Below are 20,602 nucleotides of genomic sequence, written 5' to 3'. Positions count from 1 at the left end.
GTTCACATACAAAATAAAACATTCATAAAATAAATATTATTTCAAAGTTTTAAACTTTTTTTGGATTATTAATACGAATTGTTTAAGAATTCCATTTGTAATTTTCATCTAATCAAAAAATTGCAGACACAACGCTGCGTGTAAAGAACATGTTTCATAAGTCTTAAATTTTCCCACTTTCTCCAAGTGCTCAGGGGACCATTTTCAATCCCACCAACTCAGTGGAAACCAGCAAGTAGATGGTTAGGAAGTAGCCAAGTTACTTACTTACCTGTTCAGATTGCGAACATTGCCGATCATTTAGTCAAAAGGATTTTATTAGGTGGATAGCTCACTACCTAAAGCAAATAGGAGCCTTATAATCTATAACAATTGGAGTTCCATTAGATCATCAGGACATCTGTGCAACTGAGGTTTGAGTCCGTTTGAACCAATGTACTCTGAATTCAATTCATAATTGGTCTGGAATTTCTTCCTGGCTTTGAGAAGGAACACAGTAAAAAGTCTGACAACACCAAGTTTTAGTCCAACCAATTTATTTGATAGTAAACTCACAAGCTTTCAAGGGGACTCCCTCTTCGTCAGGTGAATGAAACTCTCCATTCACTTGACGAAGAGGGAGTCCCCTCGAAAGCTTGTGAGTTTACTATCAAATAAATCGGTTGGACTAAAACCTGGTGTTGTCAGGCTTTTTACTGTGTTTACCCCAGTCCAACGCCGGCACATCCACATTTTGAGAAGGAAGACAGCTTGGTTTCCAAATATTATTATTTCCACTGATGCTGCCAAGATCAGAATTATTAATCAACATTAAAAATTTGCATTAATTAACACCCATCATGTCCCAAAGTGTTTAACAGTCCTTGAACTACAGTCATTTGTGATCAAAGGCAGTCGCCAAGTTGTGTACAGCCAAGTCTGGCAAGCTGAAAATGAGTTTAACAATGAACTCATCTGTTTTTAGGTACAAGTTCATGGAGTGCTGTATCCATTCTGTGATTCTGACTCTAATCCTCCACTGATCTTTGAACAGTGCCACTGAATCTATTACAATACCCGGTCAGACAGATAGGCCCTCCATTACCATTTGATCTAAAAGACAACACAGTACTCATTCCTTGATTTGTTCAGTGTAATGTATGACAGGGCATTATTTTAGAATTCAAGCAATGTTTATGAAAATCCAAAAATCCAGTGAAATGATAATGTAGAAATGGCTAACTCTGTTCCTACTAACTGAACTCTGAAATGAGTTCAGTTAGTAGGAACACAGTCACATTGACTGTAACTATAAGGACTAGTAATCTGAAAAGATTGCAAAAAAGACAATACAGATCAACATAAAGGTTTTAAGTAAAAGTACTCATTATTAAAGTGTAACTCATAATTTTTACATAGGATATAGACCAAAGAAAAAGGCATTCGGCCCAAGATGTCCACCTTGGTGTTTATGCTTCATTCAAGCAACTTTCTATCTTTCCTCATTTGATTTATCAACTTAACGCTATATTCCCTTCTCTCTCATTTGTTTATCTAAATATAGCAATACTATTCAATTCAACCACTCCCTGTGGGAGTGAGTTCCACATTCTCCCTATGTCTGGTAAAGAAATTTCTTCTGAATTCCCTATTGGATTTCTTGGTGACTATCTCATATCGATGGTCTCTAGAGATGCTCTTCTCCACAAGAGGAAACATTCTCTCTGTATCCACTGCATCAAAACTTACCAGAGCTTTAAAGATTTCTATTAAGTCACCCCTCAGCCTTCTTTTCTCAAGAGAAATGAACCCAGTCTGTCCTGAAATAAATAACCAAGCATTTCTGGGATCATCCTTGACAATCATCTCTGCAGGCTCTCCAGTGCTTTTACATCCTTTTATAAAATGGCAACCAGAACTGCACACAGCCGTCTAACCAAAGTTTGATACACATTTGGTATAATTCCTCTACCTTTCAATTCTATCCCTTTAGAAACAAAGGGATAGTGCTTGATTTGCCCTTTTATACCCTTGCTAACTTGTGGAGCAACTTTCAGTGATTGGAGTATTCGTCTATCCCAAATAGACTTGCACCTTCCAAATAATAAATGACGCCCCCTATTCTCCTTACCAACATGTACTACCTCACATTTATCAGTGTTAAACTTCATTTGCCAATTATTCACATAGTGTACAAGGTTATTAATGTCCAATCCCCAACCTCCAGCCCAGATGACAAATTTAGAAATTGTACCTTTGATTCCAAAGTCCAAATGGTTATGTAAATTATGAACAGCAGTGACCCCAGCACAGATCCTTGTGGAACACCACTTTCTACCTTCTGCCACTTGGAATAACTCATTCCCTGCTCTCCGATATGAAGCCAGTTAGTAGTTCGTTCTCTCACTCGTCTCCCCCACCACACTCCCAACTCCACGTTCTTCCACCTTATTCATTGTCAAAGACCTTTTGAAAATCCAGATAAATTACATTTTCTGCATTTCCATTGTCGCCTCTCTCTGTTACCTCCATAGAAAATGCTAAAAGCTTGATCAATTAAGATTTTTCTTTTTGAAATCCATGCTGGCGAATGAAGAGCTTACGGCTGGGATACAGACCCGTGAAGGTAAGAGGAGTTGGAAATGACTGATCTAATACACAAGGGACAAAATAACCCAGAAAGGCAAAAAAGACCCAAAAATTGGACAATGTGTATTGCTCACCTGTTGAATGTCCAAGCTGGTGATGTCCATATGTACTATGCACGCTTCAATGTTCTCCATCATGTCCCTGTCCTGAAAGTGGATCAGCAGATCTTTCATGACTTGTGGTGTGATGCTGGGTAGCTTGTCATTCAAAATGTATGGTTCCAGGCATTCAAGAAACACACCCTTTGCCACCGAGATCTCACTCAGTTTATTATAGATCTGTCCGAATAGGAGATCTCTGTAACAAAATAAAGAAGGGAATTCTATTGTAAACCTTTTTTAATTTCTGCAAACAGAAGTCAAAAGAACTTTTAGAAGCAGTTATGTATCTGGAATAAGTCAAAACGACCTCAAACAATAGAATTTAATGAAAAAGTATTGACCAGAAACATTACTTGGGAGAATTAAATATTCAGCATTTCAGTCTTGGATGTCTTTACTTTAAGATGCAATTGATAGGCAGCACTACAACTTAACCATTACTCAAGTAACTTGTATCCATTTTAAACTGACCGTTCTACTGTGTACAAGTAGCAAACACTTGCATATTGGATAAGACTCAAAAACAACATAAAATGGAAAGAAATTGAATCTAAGCTGATTGGATGAAAAAATGTAGAATACATTAAGGTACATTAGAGTTTAGCTCAATGTTAATAACTACAACTTGCTGTTATGATCTCTATAGAGACCGTTAATACTTAAAGAGGAATGCAGGCACATGCCACAAGGCTTTAAAGCTTTTAACAAAAACAAAGCAAGGTTTACTAACACCACAATAGTTTGGCAAGACTTGGAGAATAAACTGAATTCCACTTTTACTTCTTAATTCCAACCAGGGTTCTCTCAGGAGTTACAAGATCTTCAGGATTCATTAATTCCTCCTTTTGAAATTCAAGCCAAGTGTGCCACAGCTCTCTGGAATTCACTCAGATTTTCTCCTTAGTGTTCCGGCTACTCTGTGGTATAAAATTGCATGGCGAGCCTTCCCTTAGATTTTGGCTAAATAACTTCACAATTTCCTCTAAAACCTCAACTGTGGACTTCTCAACTGAAGCGTGAGACCTCACTGCATTCTTACTTAGGTGTCCTACATCCGAAAACTGCCTGGGTGACTAATAATCCTCTAACCCTGGCCCCAGAGCTACTGTACAGTTTTTGGCTAGTCCTCTCTCTCTCTACTTTCTCCAAACTGACTGCTTATTTTGTATGAGCAAACACAAAGACAAACATAAAACATAAAAGGGTATCTTCCTGTACAGCCCATAGCAACGTAGCATCTGTAAGATGTTTCAACAGGAATGTTTTACCTTTAAATATTTTACCTTTAAAATAAACCTTTCACTCTGGGATCTACATGAATGATTTATATTTCTAATGGAGTTAACAAGCCTTTGTTCCTCCAGACCTTCCATCCTTGTTTCAATGAAGCTTTTAGGTTCTTTGACCTTAGAACCACATGAATAACCCAAATCTCTCACTGAAATGACTGTCGACCTTCAGTCCTTATGAAAAGCTCAAAACTGGGTCATCCATTACTGATGTTTTCTCATTTCTAACTCTAACCTCTAGAGGGAAATATCTGACATCAGAAGAGAACAAGCAGAGAAGTGGAACCACAGACACTGAAATCCCCCACCAGAGTTCATTCTGCTCCCTTGCTACCCTCAGTGCTTCCTCCCAAGTGGTATTCAACATGGAAAAGTCCTGATTCATTGACTGAGGGAGAGCAGCAGGTGATAACCTACAGAAAGTTCTCTTGCCTGCATTTGGCTTGGTGCCATGAGATCTCATGGTGTCCGGATAAATGATGAGGAGTTCAAGGCCACTCTCCCCTAGCAGTATCCTACTGTGCCACCATCATGAAGACAAGACCCAGGAATGGTGACAGAGATATCTAACATTCGCTATAAGGAATCATTTGACAAGAATGACTATGTCAGGCTGTTATTTAGACTAGTCTGTGGGACAACTCTCCCAATTTTGCCACAAGTCCCTGGATATTACTGTTAGAAGAATACAGACATTAGAGGGTGGCAGCAGATCAAAGACTACTTTCTTTTCGAACATTATAAAAACTTCTTCTTCATATTTGAATGTAACCATGTCTCTCAGTCCCTGCTATGTTGGAAGATCCAGCTATGTAAGTTCAATAGCTTGCCTGGAGTGAATTTGTTCATCTCTAATGGATTATCAACAGAGGGACTAAAGTTGCCCTCACCTCTGCTCTAAAGTAAATTCCTCCACCAACTCCTTTATTTGTTAAGCAAATAAATGTTTCCTTTATTTTTCTGCACAAATCTCATCGAGCCATCCACTTTTCACAGCCAAAAGGAACCTAGGGAGATTCCATATTCAGAAAAGCCAAGGCAGCTTCATTTTTGCTGCCAAACACACTCTTTCTCTTTGCTATATTTTCCCCTCTAGGAAGCACTCGCCCCACAGCCATCATCTCTCTAGAATGAAGCAGCTAAAATCATGACAGCCAAAGAGTAATGCTGCGAAGTTGAGTTTGTGAAGGTGGAATTTGATGTTGATAAAGATGTAAAAAAATGTAAAAATGCTAGAGGGAAAATAAAACATTGCGGTGTCCCTTTAAAAGCTGATACTTTGTTTGAGTACTTGGGAGGGTTAAAACGTAAAGTACATCCAGAATCCAAGCTGAAACATTTGTGTCAAAAAGTCAACCAGCTGTTACTAGGGGCATGACTATAAGGTTCATGGTGGGGCATATAGGAGGGATGTCCGAGGTAGGTTCTTTACTCAGAGTGGTTGGTGTGTGGAATGGACTGCCCGCTGTGACAGCGCAGTCGGACACTTTAGGAACTTTCAAGCAGTTATTGGTGTTGTTTTATGTCATCACATTCACAATGAGTGCCCTTTTGTTGTAGATGCGACTTAATAGAGGTTTATAAGTTGATGAGGGGATAGATAGAGTGGACGTTCAGAGACTATTTCCTTGGGTGGATGTAACTGTTACTAGGGGGCATAACTACAACGTTCATGTTGGGTCGGTTATTGGATAGGTACATAGAGAACACCAGAATGAGAGGGAGGGTGGGATAGCTTGATCTTGGTTTTGGACAAAGCTCGGCACAACAGAGGGCTGAAGGGCCTGTACTGTGCTGTACTGTTCTATGTCAATGTCTAAGATAAAAATTGGCTGGAGACCTGGGCTGAAAGATGGCAGGTGGAATATAACCTAGACAAATGTAAGGTGATGCAGTTTGGAAGGTCGACTGCAGAAGTAAAGTATACATCAACTGGTACAGCCCTGAGAAATATTAGCATACAGAAGGATTTAGGCATGCAGATCCAATAGTTCCCTGAAGGAGGCAACTCATAAGGGCAAGGTGTATGGCATGCTGGCCTTCATCAGTCGGGACATTGAGTGTAGGAACTGGAAAATCATGTTGCAGCTGTATAAGGCTGGTTAGGCCGCATTTCGAATATTGTGTACAATTCTGGTCGCCACACTACCGGAAGGATGTTGATGCACTGGAAAGGGTGCAAAAGAAATTTACTAGGATGTTGCCTGGTTTGGAGGATATGGACAATGAAGAAAGGTTGAACAAACTTGGGTTGCTTTCATTGCAGTGTTGGAGGATGAGGGGAGACCCGATAGAGGTTGACAAGATTACGACAGCCTTGGAAAGAGTGGATAGTCAGAGTGTTTTTGCTAGGACTGACAACCCCCTTGACCCCAGCCTCCTATGGGGAACCTCAATGCCTCCATGTCCATTAGGGGCATAGATTGAGAGTGACGGGGGAGAGTTTAAAAGACATATAAGGGGCAAGTTTTTCACAGAGGGTGGTGAATGCCTGGAACGTGCTATTGGAGGAGGTGATGAAAGCAGATTCTATAACAACGTTCAAGAGGCATCTGGATAGATACATGAATAGGCAGGGAATAGAGAGATAAGGACCACATAGAGGCAAGAAAATATTAGATTAGAGAGGCACAGCTGTATAAATCTGTGTTGGCACAGATTTAATGGGCCAAATGGCCTGTTTCCATACTGCTCTCTGTTGTTGTTTTATGTCATCATATTCAGAGTGAGTGCCCTTTTGTTGTAGATGGTCTCCAAATCTTATGATATGGCGTAAAAGTCCATCACTGACAACTTTCGTTATGGGTTTTGTCACTAAACAATAGCAGCAAATTTTACTCCTGGATTTAGGTTGTATGTCGCCACAGAAAAATGTATCAGGAGAGATTCCAGCTTCCACAGCCATCCTAGTTTTGAATTCAGGGTAGAGGGTATAAGCACAGAAGAAATGGGTGGAGTAGGCCATTCATCCCTTTCAGCATATCCTGCCTTTCAATCTCAGTGATCTCCTCCCTCAACTCCACTTTTCCCACACTATTCCCATGTCCCTTCATTCCATCATATCCAAAGTCTATTCATCTTCACCTTGAACACATCCACATGCCACAGAAAAGCAGCAACATGTTCAAGAGATGAGGCTCTGATCCACCACAGTTGCGCTGAATAATGGACAGAAGCCCAAACAGTACCTATATCAGACATTTTAAAAAATCTCACCAAAGACTTAGTGAGTAAAATAATGACACCTTCCTCCTGCAAAGCAATAAATACGCTTCAATATTTTCTGTTTTGTGAACAAAACTTTATCTTTCAAAAGACAATTTACAATAAGAAACAGTTGTCTGTTCTTGCAGGGATGCCTGGTATTGACTAAGTTTCCAACATTACAGGATCACAAACAATTTGAACTGTTATTCTGCATTCAACGTTGCTCAACTCTCTTCCTCCCCATAGTCCAGGCTGCAGGAATGCAGTTTCAAGATAAACCTGAAACAAAGGAACATGAACATCGGTTGCAGCTGGGGACTGAAGAGAGTCATGTATGCACTCTGCTTATAACCCTGAGCTCTGTGCCACTTTGTATTGTTCCTGGCAAAGTCTAGATCAAAGACCTTGTGTATAAAACAGCAAGAAAATGCTGTGGCTTCTTGCGATCCGAAATGTTGTGGATTCGAGGATGACGTTTATTCAAGGCCGTGAGTTTGTATCACAGGTCTTCATGTGTCTGAAGGGGCTGATTCTTGACCCACAGATCTTTGGACACATGGGGCAAGATGTCCCATGAGATAGTAGGATCCAGAGTTCAGGAATTGCTCCCTTTTCTTTCCTGCTCATCACTAAGACACTGTGATTCAACAGCATGATGCAGCTTGATGGATAAGTTTTCAGAATTTTAAACAATTGGCAGCAAGCTCCTTCCAGTCATCAATGTCAACGCTGCTGGTTTTCAAGGAGAGCTTCAGTGTCTTTCTCCACCCTTGCAACATTGAGCATTTAAGAGTTGGGGTGGTGGGGGCATCCAGAAACAGTGTTCAGTAAGTCAAAGTTGATTTTGCAAGCCCCTTCATGTTGTGCATGTGTGTGCTTGTGTACATCAAGTATCGATTGGACACCATGTCAGCATGGAGCACCCCACCACCAAACCAATAAAATCTTGCAGAGCGCACAAGCAAAGGCTGAGTGGGACCCATTGGGCCATTAAGTCCTGCCCAGCAGTGGCAGAAAGGTATTGTTAATGACCACTGTTTGGACTGCAGAAGGAAAAGAAGATCAAGGTTCAAGGGTCCCCAGAGGAGTTCTTGGGCCGGGAGGGTTTGGATTTGTTAGGTAGAGGGGTGGTGGCTTAAGGGACAGAGTGCATAGGAACAAAGAAAGTTTGACCCAAGGCAAGTGGTGTGTTGGAAAGGGGGAGGGAGAGAAGGACACCTCCATGAAGATTGACCTCAACTTTCATCTCATCTTTAAACATTAAAGTTTAACATCGAATCCCTGCAGTGAAGAATGAGGCCATTCAGCCCACTGACTCTGCACCGACCACAATCCCATCCAGGTCCTGTAATCCCTCAAATTTATGCAGCTAATCCCCCTGATACCAGAATCAATTCAGCATGGCTCATCAACCTAATCCACACATCTTTGGGCTGTGGGAGGAAGCTGGAGCACCTGGAGGAAACCCACACAGACATGGGAAGAATGTGCAAACCCCACACAGATATTCACCCGAGGCTGGAATTGAACCCAGGTCCCTGGCACTGTGAGTTAGCAGTGCTAACACTGTGCCACCATGCCACTTCCCACTTGGGTCCTGCTGCCCACTGTAAAGCATTGGGCAGCAGATCATCAGAGTCAAGGGGCTTGATAACAAGTCTGATTGGCCATTTATTATTCATTGAGATATGGCAAGCAGGCTGCCAGTTTCAGCCCTCCTGTTGTAAAATGTTCACTGTTAATCTGACATGGTTGATGGTGTTGGACCTCTTTGTCAATAGTGGCCTTTAGGGGGAGGCGACCGCCAAGATATAGGAAATGCTCAACAAAGTCTCTTTTTTGACACCAATGGCAGGTATAGTATTTGGCCACTCAGTTATGGATTGATATATTACTTTTGTTTTGCCAACATTCAAAGACAAGTCAAGTTTCTTGCTCGCGAAAGTAAGACATTGAGAGTGGCTTATAAATCTGGCACAGAGTAAACTATAATCATCCACAAACTGTAGATCATTAATACCTAGTGGCACAGTAGCACAGTGGTTAGCACTGCTGCTTCACAGCTCCAGGGGCCTGGGTTTGACTTCCAGCTTGGGTCACTGACTGTGTGGAGTTGCCACATTCTCCTCACGTCTGTGTGGGTTTCCTCGGAGTGCTCCGGTTTCCTCCCACAGTCCAAAGATCATAGAATCATAGAACCCTACAGTGCAGAAACAGGCCCGTCGACCCATCGAGTTTGCACCGACCACAATCACACCCAGGCCCTATCCCCATATCCCTACACATTTATCCGCTAATCTCTCTAACTTACATATCCCAGGACACTAAGGGGCAATTTTAGCATGGCCAATCAACCTAACCGGCACATCTTTGGACTGTGGGAGGAAAAGATGTGCGGGTTAGGTTGATTGGCCATGCTAACATTGCCCCTTAGTGTCCTGAGATGCATAGGTTAGAGGGATTAGCAGGTAAATAGGAGAGTAGAGTCTGGGTGGTTGGTACAACCTCAATGGCCTCTTTCTGCACTGTAGGGATTCTATGATTCTATGCTGGTCAACTTAATGTTCATGATGTGGGTATGCCGGCGTTGGACTGGCGTAAACACAGTAAAAAGTCTGACAACACCAGGTTTTAGTCCAACCTATTTATTTGATAATATTCTCACAAGCTTTCGAGGGGACAGCCTCTTCGTCAGGTGAATGGAGAGTTCTGGCCTCCGACAGAGCATATAAAGCACAGACAGTTTAGAGATTACTGATTAAAATGCGAATCCTTACACCTAACCTGCTGTTCAAGACCTGAAGTGGCTGATAATGTGAGTGGTAGGAGCACTGATCACAGTTTAAAGAGATGTGTATTGTCTCCAGACAGTACAGTAAGTGAGGTTTTGCAAACCCAGGCAAGTCACGGGGGTTACAGATAGTGCGACATGAACCCAAGATCCCTGTTGAGACCGTCCTCATGTGTGCGGAACTTGGCTATCAGTCTCTGCTCAGCGACTCTGCGCTGTCGTGTGTTGTGAAGGCCGCCTTGGAGAATGCTTACCCGAAGGTCAGAGGCTGAATGCCCGTGACCACTGAAGTGTTCGCCAACAGGAAGGGAACAGTCTTGCCTGGTGACTGTCGAGCGATGTTCATTCATCCGTTGTCGTAGCGTCTGCATGGTCTCCCCAATGTACCATGCTTCGGGACATCCTTTCTTGCAACGTATCAGGTAGACAATGTTGGCCGAGTTGCAAGAGTATTTACCATGTACCTGGTGGATGGTATTCTCACGTGTGATGATGGTATCCATGTCGATGATCCGGCATGTCTTGCAGAGGTTGCTGTGACAGGGTTGTGTGGTATTGTGGTCACTGTTCTCCTGAAGGCTGGGTAGTTTGCTGCGAACAATGGTCTGTTTGAGGTTGTGTGGTTGTCTGAAAGCAAGAAGTGGGGGTGTGGGGATGGCCCTGGCGAGATGTTTGTCTTCATCAATGATATGTTGAAGACTCCGGAGAAGATGTCGTAGCTTCTCCGCTCCGGGGAAGTACTGGACGACGAAGGGAACTCTGTCCACTGTGTCCCGTGTTTGTCTTCTGAGGAGATCGGTGCGGTTTTTCGCTGTGGCGCATCGAAACTGCCGATCTATGAGTCGAGCACCATATCCTGTTCTTACGAGGGCATCTTTCAGGGTCTGGAGGTGTCTGTCACGATCCTCCTCATCTGAGCAAATCCTGTGTATACGGAGGGCTTGTCCATAGGGAATGGCTTCTTTAACATGTTTAGGGTGGAAACTGGAGAAGTGGAGCATTGTGAGATTGTCTGTGGGCTTGCGGTACAGTGAGGTGCTGAGGTGACCGTCCTTAATGGAGATGCGTGTGTCCAAGAATGCAACTGATTCTGGGGAATAGTCCATGGTGAGTCTGATGGTGGGGTGGAATTTGTTGATATCATCATATAGTTGTTTCAATGATTGTTCACCATGAGGCCAGAGGAAGAAAATGTCATCGATGTATCTAGTGTACAGCATCGGTTGAAGATTCTGTGCAGTGAAGAAGTCTTGTTCGAACCTGTGCATGAAGATGTTGGCATATTGAGGCGCAAATTTGGTCCCCATGGCTGTTCCATGTGTCTGGATGAAAAACTGGTTGTTGAAGGTGAAGACATTGTGGTCCAGGATAAAGCGGATGAGTTGTAAAATTGCATCTGGAAACTGGCAGTTGTCAGCATTGAGTACTGATGCAGTCGCAGCAATGCCATCGTCGTGGGGGATGTTGGCATGGTCACTCCCGACGTTATTCCTGAGTGATCTAATACTTCAAGTTGGAAATTTTGAAGTTTCCTTTCTTTGATAGCATAGAAGGCATTCTTTCTAGTTGTATCACTGCTTGGTATGGCTCTTGCTCTGCCTAAGATTGCAAGAAGCTACTAAAGGTCGTGAATGTAGCCCAATCCATCATACAAACCAGCCTCCCATCCATTGACTCCGTCCATACTTTCCACTGTCTCAGCAAAGCAGCCAGCATAATTAAGGACCCCACGCATCCCAGGCATTCTCTCTTCCCCCTTCTTCCTTTGTGTCTTTTTCCCAAAGTCTGAGGTCACTTACCAACCGACACAAGGACAGCTTCTTCCCTGCTGCCCATCTGAATTTTGAATTGACCTCCCTCGCAGTAAGTTGATCTTTCTCTGCACCCTAGCTACGATTGCAACATTACATTCTGCACGCTCTCATTTCCTTCTATATGAGCAGTCTGTATAGTGTGGAAGAAACAATACTTTTCACTGTATACTAATACATGTGACAATAATAAATTAAATTAAATTGATGATGGAAATCCCACAGAATGCAGTTCCCCAGCCAGTAGAAATTTGGACAGTCTACTTTACTGGCCCCTCCCCACCTGACATGAGCAGAGATACCCTGAGGAAGGCGACTCTGTCATAGATATTTATGATGTGGACATGCCGGCATTGGACTGGGGTAAACACAGTAAAAAGTCTGACAACACCAGGTTTCAGTCCAACCGATTTATTTGATAGTAAATTCACTAGCTTTCGGGTTAGCCCCTTCGGAATCACCTGACGAAGGGGCTAACCCGAAAGCTAGTGAATTTACTATCAAATAAATCGGTTGGACTGAAACCTGGTGTTGTCAGACTTTTTACTATAGATATTTATGCCCAAAGATACCTCATGCCACAAGACTTGGCAAATGGACCCTGGTGGAAGCCAGCACATGACACTGTTTGAGATGAGCACCCTGGGACGCTGTCATTGTCCACATGATCATGATGGGTTTGTGGTAAGATTTTGGTGACATTGAGATCAGATCATTCTTCTGGCCAAGTGATTGGCAAAACGTACAAGCCTTTCCACCATGTCAAGGTAGCATGGATATCTGTCATGTGACACTAAGTAAAATGTGCTGATGAATGCAGTCTGATTGCTGTTCTGAAAATGAGCAAGCAGAAAAGTACAAGGTTTTCCTGAAACATCATCACAGTAAGGGCAGCACAGTAGCAGAGTGGTTAGCACTGCTGCTTCACAGCTCCAAGATCCCGGGTTTGATTCCTAGCTTGGGTCACTGTCTGCATGGAGTTTGCACATTCTCCTCGGTCTGCATGGGTATCCTCTCACAATCCAAAGACGGTTGATTGGCCATGCTAAAATTGCCCCTTAGTGTCCTGAGATGCATAGGTTAGAGGGATTAGCGGGTAGACATGGGGGAGGGGCCTGGGTGGGATTGTGGTCAATGCAGACTCAATGGACCAAATGGCCTCTTTCTGCACTGTAGGCATTCTATGAAGGTCCATTTCACATAAAGCTTCAGTATAAATAAGCTATCTTAATTCTGAAACGTGAAGCTACATCAGTTTTTCATGTACAATATACTCTCCCATTTTGTGTTCTCTTACCCACATAATGTCACAGATTACAAAGCTCATGTTAAAAACTTGAAATTAGAATGGAAAATGTTGGAGATACAGAGCAGAATCACTGATATATATAAAGGAAAAATACAGGTTACAAATAATGTCAAGCATCCTCAAACTAGGGCCAAATAAAGTTGCAACCTATCCCACTCATGGCCATGTATCAAGTCTGTTTTTATACACATGTAATATAAACATCTTGTGTCAAAGGGTGCAGTTATTTGACTATAATTCATGGGTAACAAGCAAGGGAGCTCTATGAAAAGACTGTGCCAGCTGATATAGCAATGTCTTTGCTAAATTGATAATAAGTTGAGGGGGAACACATCACAAACAGTGGACTAAAAATGGCCAGTAAATGAAGAGAAAACCCAAGTCGATGATGATCAATGTGAGGTAGAACAAAAGGGCCAGGCTGGACTCTGTCCCTAACCCTGTCTCAAGCTGCAATTAACCTTCCATTCAGCATGGCAACTAATGCAGGATCAATTGAATTGCTACATCTTTATATTTTACATCCCTCTACAATGAAAGTGACCACAAAAAAAAGTAATTGTCTAAAATCTAATCCCCTTGTTTGCGCACAGCACAAGTCAAAAATGTTCATTACACCATTGGTAAAATCAAGATAATGCGGAGGAACATTTATGCTAAACCCTGGGATAATAGTAAAATCTCAGAATATCAATCCAGCCTTATAACCAGCACAAGATTCTAAGAGAGAGGGGATGCAAGTGAGAGAAAGAATTGTGTGTGTTTCAGAGAGAGAAAGAGAGGAGGGAGGTGTGTGTCAGAGAGAGAGGGGGCTGAGAGAGAGAAGGGGGTGTGTGAGAGAGGGGGGGGGGGGAAGAGAGAGAGAGAGAGAGAGAGAGTGTGCCAGAGAGAGAAAGAGAATATATATGTGTGTGTGTGTGTATATATATCAAAGGGACAAAGAGAGAGATGGTGGAAAAGAGAGGGTGTGTATCAGAGAAAAGTGGGCGGGGAAGGAGGAGTGAAGAACAAGCTACGTCTCCAATGGTACAGCAAGTTTCAGGATCCAAGTCCAATCAAAATAACTTGGTAGCAGCTTTAAAGTGGTTATCTACATAGCACCACTTATTTCCACTAAAAATTAACTCCAAATGTCCACATAATTTATGGTGAAAGAAAATTAAGATAACAGGATCCTCTGATACATACCCAGCAGTTGAAATGAAAAGTGTCAATAAAACAGGCAAGCTCACCCCTAAAGCACATAATCGAGAAGAATGGCAGCTAGATGGCCATGGGCTGGCATGGGCAAGATGGACCAAATGGCCTCCTTGACTCCATGAAGTTATTGGGAACTCGCTAATCGGAACTGGATGCAGGGTGTCTGGGAGTAATGTGTTCTCTGGAATAACAATATGATGGCGGGGAAGCGGGGGTGGGGAATAATGATTAAACCATTACAAGAAATGGCAACAGCTGGAGGCAGAAGGTTAACCAAAAGAATAAAATGCGGAAAATGAAAAAAGACAATGTGGACATATACATGTACTAATACACGCACTTTCCTGAGGGAGAAAACATCAACAAGATTATTTTCCCACATTCCTCGATGGCCAGTTCAGCAGTGGCATAGCTAAATCATAGCCTCAATGCAGGTACATGACAAAGAAATGAGTTGGGAAACGTTGAAAAGCAGCAGTAGCTAGCAGTGCTTCCTTTGCCTCTATTTAAAATGCACAAAATGCATTAATAAAACAGTGCAACTGTGGAAGCAGATGTTAAAAAATTGATAAAGGAGAACAGCTTGTTCCAATACTAGCTCACAAAAAAACCCCACTACTAATTCATCAACAGAGGACAGTTAGGCAGTAGTAACTTCCGTGATTTCTGCACATTCCACTTTTTTAAGTACCAACTGATGTTGATTACTGAAAATAAGAAGTCTGACAACAGGTTTGACATCAGTGGTATGCAAGCTGATGGAGAGGATTCTTAGGGATAGGACGTATGAGCACTTAGAGCGTTGCGATCTGATTAAGGATACGCAGCATGGCTTTGTAAAGGGGAAGTCTTGCCTTATGAATCTGGCAGAATTTTTTAAGGAGGTGACAAAAACGGTCGACGAAGGACGAGCCGTTGATGTCGTCTATATGGATTTCAGTAAGGCGTTTGACGAAGTCCCTCATGGTAGGTTGGTAGAAAAGATTAAGGCTCATGGGATACGTGGCCAGGTATCCAGATGGGTTGAGAACTGGCTTGCAAAGAGGAGACACAGAGTAGTAGTGGAGGGGTCCTTTTCTAGCTGGAGGTCTGTCACTAGTGGTGTGCATGATGTGGGTATGCCGGCGTTGGACTGGCGTAAACACAGTAAAAAGTCTGACAACACCAGGTTTTAGTCCAACCGATTTATTTGATAATAGACTTACAAGCTTTCGAGGTTTCCCTCTTCGTCAGGTGAATGGAGAGTTCTGGCCTCAGACAGAGCATATAAAGCACAGACAGTTTAGAGATTACTGATTAGAATGCGAATCCTTACACCTAACCTGCTGTTCAAGACCTGAAGTGGCTGACAATGTGAGTGGAAGGAGCACTGATCACAGGTTACAGAGATGTGTATTGTCTCCAGACAGTACAGTAAGTGAGGTTTTGCAAACCCAGGCAAGTCACGGGGGTTACAGATAGTGCGACAACCCCCGTGACTTGCCTGGGTTTGCAAAACCTCACTTACTGTACTGTCTGGAGACAATACACATCTCTGTAACCTGTGATCAGTGCTCCTTCCACTCACATTGTCAGCCACTTCAGGTCTTGAACAGCAGGTTAGGTGTAAGGATTCGCATTCTAATCAGTAATCTCTAAACTGTCTGTGCTTTATATGCTCTGTCTGAGGCCAGAACTCTCCATTCACCTGACGAAGAGGGAAACCTCGAAAGCTTGTGAGTCTATTATCAAATAAATCGGTTGGACTAAAACCTGGTGTCGTCAGACTTTTTACTAGTGGTGTGCCGCAGGGCTCGGTACTGGGACCTCTTTGTAGTATATATAAATGACTTGGAAGAGGGAGTAAGTGGTGTGATCAGCAAATTTGCTGATGACACCAAGATGGCTGGATTGGCAGGCAGTGAGGAGCATTGTCTGGCAATACAACGGGATATTGATAGGCTGGTATATTGGGCAGATATATGGCAAATGCAGTTTAATCCGGATAAACGTGAGGTTATGCATTTTGGCCGGAATAATGTAGGGGGGAGTTATATGATAAAGGGTAAGCCCATAAGGAGTACAGAATCGCAGCGAGACCTGGGGGTGCAAGTGCATAAGTCTTGGAACGTGGCAGTACAAGTGGAGAAGGTTGTGAAGAAAGCCTGTGGTATGTTAGCCTTTATAGGAAGGGGTATAGAATATAAGAGCTGGAGTCTAATGTTGCAGTTGTATAGAACATTGGTTAGGCCGCATTTAGAGTACTGCGTCCAGTTCTGGTTGCCTTACTACCGGAAGGACGTGGAGACTCTGGAGAGAGTGCAGAGGAGGTTTACCAGGATGTTGCCTGGTATGGAAGGACTGGGTTATGAGGAATGATTGAACAAATTGGGGCTCTTTTCCCTTGAAAGATGATGACTGAGGGGGGATCTAATAGAGGTATATAAGATTATGAAGGGTATAGATAGAGTAAACAGAGGTAAGCTATTTCCTATGTTAGAGACACACAGTACAAGGGGCCATGGGCTTAAGGTGAGGGGGGAGAGGTATAACACAGATATTAGAGGGAGGTTTTTCACACAGAGGGTAGTGGAGGTATGGAATGCTCTGCCAAGTAAGGTGGTGGAGGCAAGCACGCTAGAGTTGTTTAAGAGTAACTTAGACAGGCACATGAGTGGGTTGGAGATGGGTGGATATAGGAGATTGTTTTAAATAAGGTTCATTAGCATTGGGGCGTCCCTGGTAAGGTAAATGGATATGGTATGATAATAATGTTTTTTCTCTTTTCATTCACAGGTTTTAAGTCGGTCCGCCTTGTTGTCCAACGAGGGGCATACACGCAATGGGTTGTACTTGGGCTGCTCTTGATTGTTCGAGAGTGGCCTAGTGCTTCATATCGTTAGTGTGTACCTAAACTGGACCAGATACTGGGCAAGACGACAGCTCAGTGACTATCACTGTTTGCTGTGCAGACACATGGATTTGGGCCAGTGTCTGTGGGAGTTTGCGCATTCTCCCCGTGCTTGTGTGGGTTTTCTCCGGGTGCTCCGGTTTCCTCCCACACCCCAAAGGTGTGCTATTAGGCTGACTGGAAGTAATAAATTGTCCCTAAATTAGTTTCCCTCAATGTGGATGGCCATAGAACAATAGATAAGGGTCATGGGTGGGGGGGGGAGACTGGTAGCGTTAAAATGGCGGCGTGGGCTCGTTGGGCCGAAGGGCCTGTTTCCTGGGCTGTTTTTGTTCAAGTCCAACCAATTTATTTGGTAGTAAACTCACAAGCTTTCGAGGTTTACCTTTTCATGACAGAGGTAAACCTCAAAAGCTTGTGAGTTTGCTATCAAATAAATCAGTTGGACTTAAACCTGGTGTTGTCAGACTTCTTACTGTGTTTACCCCGGTCCAACGCCGGCATCTCCACATCATGTTTACTGAAAGGACAGTGAAGAGAGAGAAAATAAACAAGTTCAATAAAATCCAACGCACCAAATTGCCAGTAAATTTCACTGGTTCCAAAAGTCTGACAAAAATTGAATCTCAGACTCATAGAGGCGCCTCGTTGTACCTTCCAGCACTGACTTGCGGCCTTTACAGCACAGAATCATAGAACCCCTACAGTACAGAAGGAGGCCAATTGGCCCTTTCAGTCTGGACCAACAACAGTCCCATCCAGGCCCTATCCCCATAACCCTACGTATTTAATGATAATTCCCTGGCACTAAAGGGCAATTTAGCATGGTCAATACACCTCGCTTGCACATCTTTAGACACTAAGGGGCAATGTAGCATGGTCAATCCATCTAACCTGCAGATCTTTGGAGTGTGGAAGGAAACTGGAGCACCCAGAGGAAACCCACAAAGGCACGGGGAGAAAGTGCAGGTCCCTCACGAAGAGTTATCCAACTAAATCCGGGTCCCTGGCGCTGTGAGGCAGCAGTGCGATATTGAAACATTTCTCTAGTTTTAAGATCTGCTAGAACAGCAAAGATTGTTACAACTGTGAAGGGAACAATCCATTGAAATTTGAGTTAGAGGCTTTTAAATTATTTCAACTAACACCACAGAGAAAGAACTGTATGAATTCATGCATTTCTGAAATATTTTATTAGTCCAGAATTTTTATGCAAGGCAGGTACTCATCATTGTTAGACATGGGAAATCTGAAGAAGCCTCAGATTGACAACTTGCACATCCTGACCGCTCACCCACATAATCCTCCATCCAATCAACTCAAGGATCCACAAGAAATGGGTAGACACTAAATGAATATTTCTCATTGGTATTCACTTCAGAGAAAAACATGGATGTTCGGGAACTTTGGGAAATAAATAGTGATGTCTTGAGGAGTGTGCATGTTACAGAAGTGGTGGTGCTGGAAGTCTTAAAATGCATCAAGGTAGATAAATCCCAGGACCTGATGAAACTTATCACAGGATGTTGTGGGAGGCTAGGGAGGAAATTGCAGGTCCCCTAGCAGAGATATTCGAATTGTCAATAGCCACGGGTGAGGTGCCTGAAGATTGGAGGGTGGAAAATGTTGTGCCTTTGTTTAAAAAGGGCTGCAGAGAAAAGCCTGGGAACTACAGGCCAGTTAGCCTCACATCTGTAGAGGATAAGTTATTAGAAGGTATTCTGAAAGACAGGATCTACAAGCATTGAGAAGGCAAGGACTGATTAGGGACAGTCAGCATGGCTTTGAGTGGAAAATTGTGTCTCACAAATTTGAGTGAGTTTATTGAAGGGGTAACCAAGAAGGTAGATGACGGCAATGCAGTTGATGCATAGACTTTAGCAAAGCCTTTGACAAGGTACAGCATGACAGGTTGCTGCACAAGGTTAAATCTCATGGGATCCAGGGTGAGGTAACAAAATGGTACAAAATTGGCTTGACGATAGAAGACAGAGTGGATGGACAGGGTTGTTTTTTAAACTGGAGGCCTGTGACCAGTGGAGTGCCTCAGGGATCGGTGTTGGGTTCACTGTTATTTGTCATTTATATTAACGATTTAGATGAGAATTTGGAAGGCATGGTTGGCAAGATTGGTGGCATAGCAGACAGTGAAGATGGTTATCTAGGGTTGCTCCAGGATCTTGATCAATTGGGCCAGTGGGCCAATGAATGACAGATGGAGTTTAATTTAGATACATGTGAGGTGATGCATTTTGGTGGATTGAATCAGAGCAGGACCTATTCAGTTAATGGTAGGGCACTGGGGAGAGTTATAGAACAGAGATTTAGGGATATAGGTTCATAGCTCCTCGAAAGTGGAGTCACAGGTGGACAAGGTGGTGAAGAACATCCGGCATGTTTGATTGCATTGGTCAGAACATTGAAGTGGGTATGCCGGCGTTGGACTGACGTAAACACAGTAAAAAGTCTGACAACACCAGGTTTTAGTCCAACCTATTTATTTGATAATATACTCACAAGCTTTCGGGGTTAGCCCCTTCGTCAGGTGAGTGGAGAGTTCTGGCCTCAGACAGAGCATATAAAGCACAGACAGTTTAGAGATTACTGATTAGTAATCTAATCAGTAATAATCAGTAATCATTCTAATCAGTAATCTCTAAACTGTCTGTGCTTTATATGCTCTGACTGAGGCCAGAACTCTCCATTCACCTGACGAAGGGGCTAACCCCGAAAGCTTGTGAGTATATTATCAAATAAATAGGTTGGACTAAAACCTGGTGTTGTCAGACTTTTTACAGAACATTGAATACAGGAGTTGGGGCATCTTGTTGAAGTTGTACAAGACATTGATAAAGCCACATTTGGAATACTGTCTATAATTTTGATCACCCTATTATAGAAATAATATTATTAAACTAGAAAGAGAGCAAGAAAGATTTACTAGGATGCTACTGGGGCTTGATGGTTTGAGTTATAAGAGGGTGGACGAACTGGGACATTTTCTCTGGAGCGTAGGAGGCTGAGGGGTGATCTTACAGAGGTCTACAAAATAATGAAGGGTTTAGATCAGCTAGTCAGTATCTTTTCCCAAAAGTAAGGGAGGCTAAAACTGGAAGACATAGATTTAATGTAAGAGGGGAGAGATACAAAAGGGTCCAGAGGGACAATCCTTTCATTCAGAGGATGGTGAGTGTATTGAGCAAGCTGCCAGAGACATAGAACACTACAGCACAAATAGGCCCTTTGGCCCACAAGTTATGCCAAACATAACTACCAGGCCTATCTATAACTCTCAATCCCATTAAATCCCATGTACTCATCCAGAAGTCTCTTAAAAGACCCCAGTGAGCTCGCCTCTACCACCACCGAAGGCAGC

The 20,602-nt window shown here is 43.0% G+C and overlaps 1 protein-coding gene across 2 annotated transcripts in view; it reads right to left on the bottom strand.

Annotated features, from left to right (window-relative positions):
- The window catches only part of vps8 (VPS8 subunit of CORVET complex), a 599,989-nt gene that overhangs the window by 457,944 nt on the left and 121,443 nt on the right, over nucleotides 1-20,602 (bottom strand). For both annotated transcript variants that reach the window (XM_080198763.1, XM_080198764.1), the window contains exon 21: nucleotides 2,703-2,925. In XM_080198763.1, the coding sequence (XP_080054889.1) occupies nucleotides 2,703-2,925 (223 nt within the window). The remainder of the gene's footprint in view (nucleotides 1-2,702; nucleotides 2,926-20,602) is intronic.

The sequence above is a fragment of the Carcharhinus amblyrhynchos genome, chromosome 11 (genome assembly GCF_965287045.1).
Source record: "Carcharhinus amblyrhynchos chromosome 11, sCarAmb.v2.hapA, whole genome shotgun sequence".
Taxonomy (NCBI): Eukaryota; Metazoa; Chordata; class Chondrichthyes; order Carcharhiniformes; family Carcharhinidae; genus Carcharhinus; species Carcharhinus amblyrhynchos.
The sequence above is the reverse complement of the archived record's forward strand: the minus strand, read 5'-3'. Positions and strand labels throughout refer to the sequence as shown.